This window comes from Priapulus caudatus, unplaced genomic scaffold (genome assembly GCF_000485595.1).
Source record: "Priapulus caudatus unplaced genomic scaffold, Priapulus_caudatus-5.0.1 Scaffold3196, whole genome shotgun sequence".
Taxonomy (NCBI): Eukaryota; Metazoa; Priapulida; class Priapulimorpha; order Priapulimorphida; family Priapulidae; genus Priapulus; species Priapulus caudatus.
Genome location: NW_014580257.1, coordinates 9,875 through 12,471, shown reverse-complemented (window position 1 = coordinate 12,471; position 2,597 = coordinate 9,875). Strand labels below are relative to the sequence as shown.

Below are 2,597 nucleotides of genomic sequence, written 5' to 3'. Positions count from 1 at the left end.
ATCTTGGATGGGAGGCGGCCATTTTGGGTGGGAGGTGGCCATCTTGGGTGGGAGGCGGCCATCTTGGATGGGAGGCGGCCATCTTGGGTGGGAGGTGGCCATCTTGGGTGGGAGGTGGCCATCTTGGGTGGGAGGTGGCTCTTTCGCTTTGCACAGTCGATGTCCCGAATTTCGACTTGCACTATGAACTATGTAATGATTACAAGAGCGAGGTCGTTATGATATGCTATGATGATATGATGCTCTCCCAGACATTGTATAACACTGAACACGCTCAGTTTTACGTGCAACGTGTAAAGGGAGAGCGAGATATTTCCCGACAACCGCTCGAGCAGTATAAGGCATCCACGTTCCGTGCGCAACAGCGCGCGCGAGAATGGGCCCGTACACGTGGCGCCATCTACGGGGAAGTGTGAGCGAGCTCTTCTCATGAGTTTCTTTGCTTCTCTCTGCAGGCACTTGTGGGACGATGACTTTGTCAAGTGGAAGGTCGTCGACAAGCTTGACAAGCGCACGGAAATATTCCAGTACATGGAGTCGGCGATGCCACCGCAGCCAACGCGCGAGTACTGCGTCCTCCGGTAGGTGGCGTCACCGTAGCTCTCCCTCCCTGCCTCCGCCGCGCGCCCTCGCGTTTTTATTCGCCGGCAATGATTCCGCGTTTCGAGCGCGTTCGTTTGTTCGGTCGGTCGCTTGTGCCTGTAAACTGTTTTGTTTATTTCCTGACATTTCCCCCCTAGCTTGGTATTTACCCCCTAGCTTGGTATTTACCCCCTAGTAGCAGCGCGATGGATTGTTGTCTCCCGTTGTTGTTTGTTTGTTTGTTTGTCGTTGTTGTGTTCAACCGATGCTCTCCGTCCTAGTCCCGGCACGGCGAAACACGCTGCCATCTTCTCCAGCTCTCTCGCGGCATCAAGCAGAAGGTGGCGCCACTCTGGATGCTATGCTGGCGGCCCCCTGCGCTGCCTAGAAGACCTTCGTCTCTGTCCCTCTGTGGGCGTCCGGCCTGGCGGAAGGAGTCGCTGGATGCGCGCGGAGGTGGCGCGGCGACGATGTGACCGTAAGCACGTTGTACCATTCAGGAGAGCTGTCCCCCTGAGCGAGAGAGAAACTACGTGCATTAGCAACGTGTGTTTCCGATTGCCCGAGCGGCGCCGCGCCCCCCCGGTGTGAATGAGTACTGGGTGTGCTAGTTCCTTAGTTTGTTATTCCATGATCCCGTCGGTGTCTCGTTGTCTGTCTGTCCGCTTCTCACGCCATTTCCTGCTCTCGAGCGGTGCAAACGCCGCACCCTACCACGCACGCATCTGCACACACACACATCACAGTGACATTGCACACACTCTTTTTCCTCTCTCTCGCGGGGTCTCTTTCTTCTCAATCTTGCTCTCTCTCCGCTTTCTTTCTGTTCGCCAATATCTTTCCCCTCCCTTTAATTCCCAATGGCGCCTTCCATCCGCTGCCACGCTTCCCTCGCTCCCTCCTCCTCTGTCCCCTCCCCTCCTTCCCTCCTCCTCGCTCACCTCTCTCCACTCCCGCCCATCATACTTACTCAATGTCCGTTGCGGCAAACATGTGTGTGATGGCGGGGCGACGACCACACGGCTCAAGTGAAGGTATCTGCCGACGCCAGCGGACGAACTGTCCACGCAACGCCGACGTAGCGGCAGCCGCGCGTCCTGCGTGGATCGACGGAGTATGACGGCGACGCACGTGCCTTTGGAAGGTCGATCTGCCACGACGGCTGTGACGTCAAGAGAACAAAATCAACAATGCAGACAACGGAACGACGACGGCGAATGGTCAATGCATGCCGCGGTACGACGCCACGCCATGTAACACACGCGACACACGCACACGCACGCACGCCGACGGCGCGGCGCAACTGACACTGAGCCGCGGCAGGGTGAAATATATACGGATTATGATTGCCGTAAAGAATAAGGACAGGGTGTGTAAATGAATGTAACAACTGTTAAACAATAGCCAAAGCTAGGGGGTAAATACCAAGCTAGGGGGTAAATACCAAGCTAGGGGGTAAATACCAAGCTAGGGGGTAAATACCAAGCTAGGGGGTAAATACCAAGCTAGGGGGTAAATACGGCAAGGGTAGGGGGTAATATACGCTAAGACTAAGCGGGGTAATATACCGAAGCAGGGGGTAAATACCACAGCTAGGGGTAAATACCGAACGCTAGGGGGTAAATACCAAGGCTTAGGGGTAAATACGAGCTAGGGGGGTAAAATTACCAAGCTAGGGGGTAAATACGCAATGCTAGGGGGAAATGACCAATGCTAGGGGGAAATACCAATTCTAGTGGGGAAAATACACAAGCTAGGGGGTAATATACGCAAGCTAGGGGTAAATACCAAGCTGGGCGGGTAAATACCCAGCTAGGATGGTAAAGATACCAACTAGGGGGTAAATACGCACCAAAGCTAAGGGGGTAAGATACCTAAGCTAGGGGGTAAATACAAGCTAGGGAGGTAAATACCCAAGCTGGGGTAAATACCAAGCTAGGGGGTAAATACCAAGCTAGGGGGTAAATACCAAGCTAGGGGGTAAATACCAAGCTAGGGGGTAAATACCGTGAAGC

General features: G+C 54.4%; 1 protein-coding gene across 1 annotated transcript in view; it reads left to right on the top strand.

Moving 5' to 3' along the window:
• LOC106819328 (rho GTPase-activating protein 7-like) overlaps positions 1–585 on the top strand; it is a gene marked incomplete at its 5' end in the record, with an annotated part of 6,283 nt that extends 5,698 nt beyond the window's left edge. Inside the window, one exon of the mRNA XM_014823976.1 lies at positions 456–585. Within this exon, the coding sequence (XP_014679462.1) occupies positions 456–585 (130 nt within the window). The remainder of the gene's footprint in view (positions 1–455) is intronic.
• Positions 586–2,597: the final 2,012 nt, after the last annotated feature.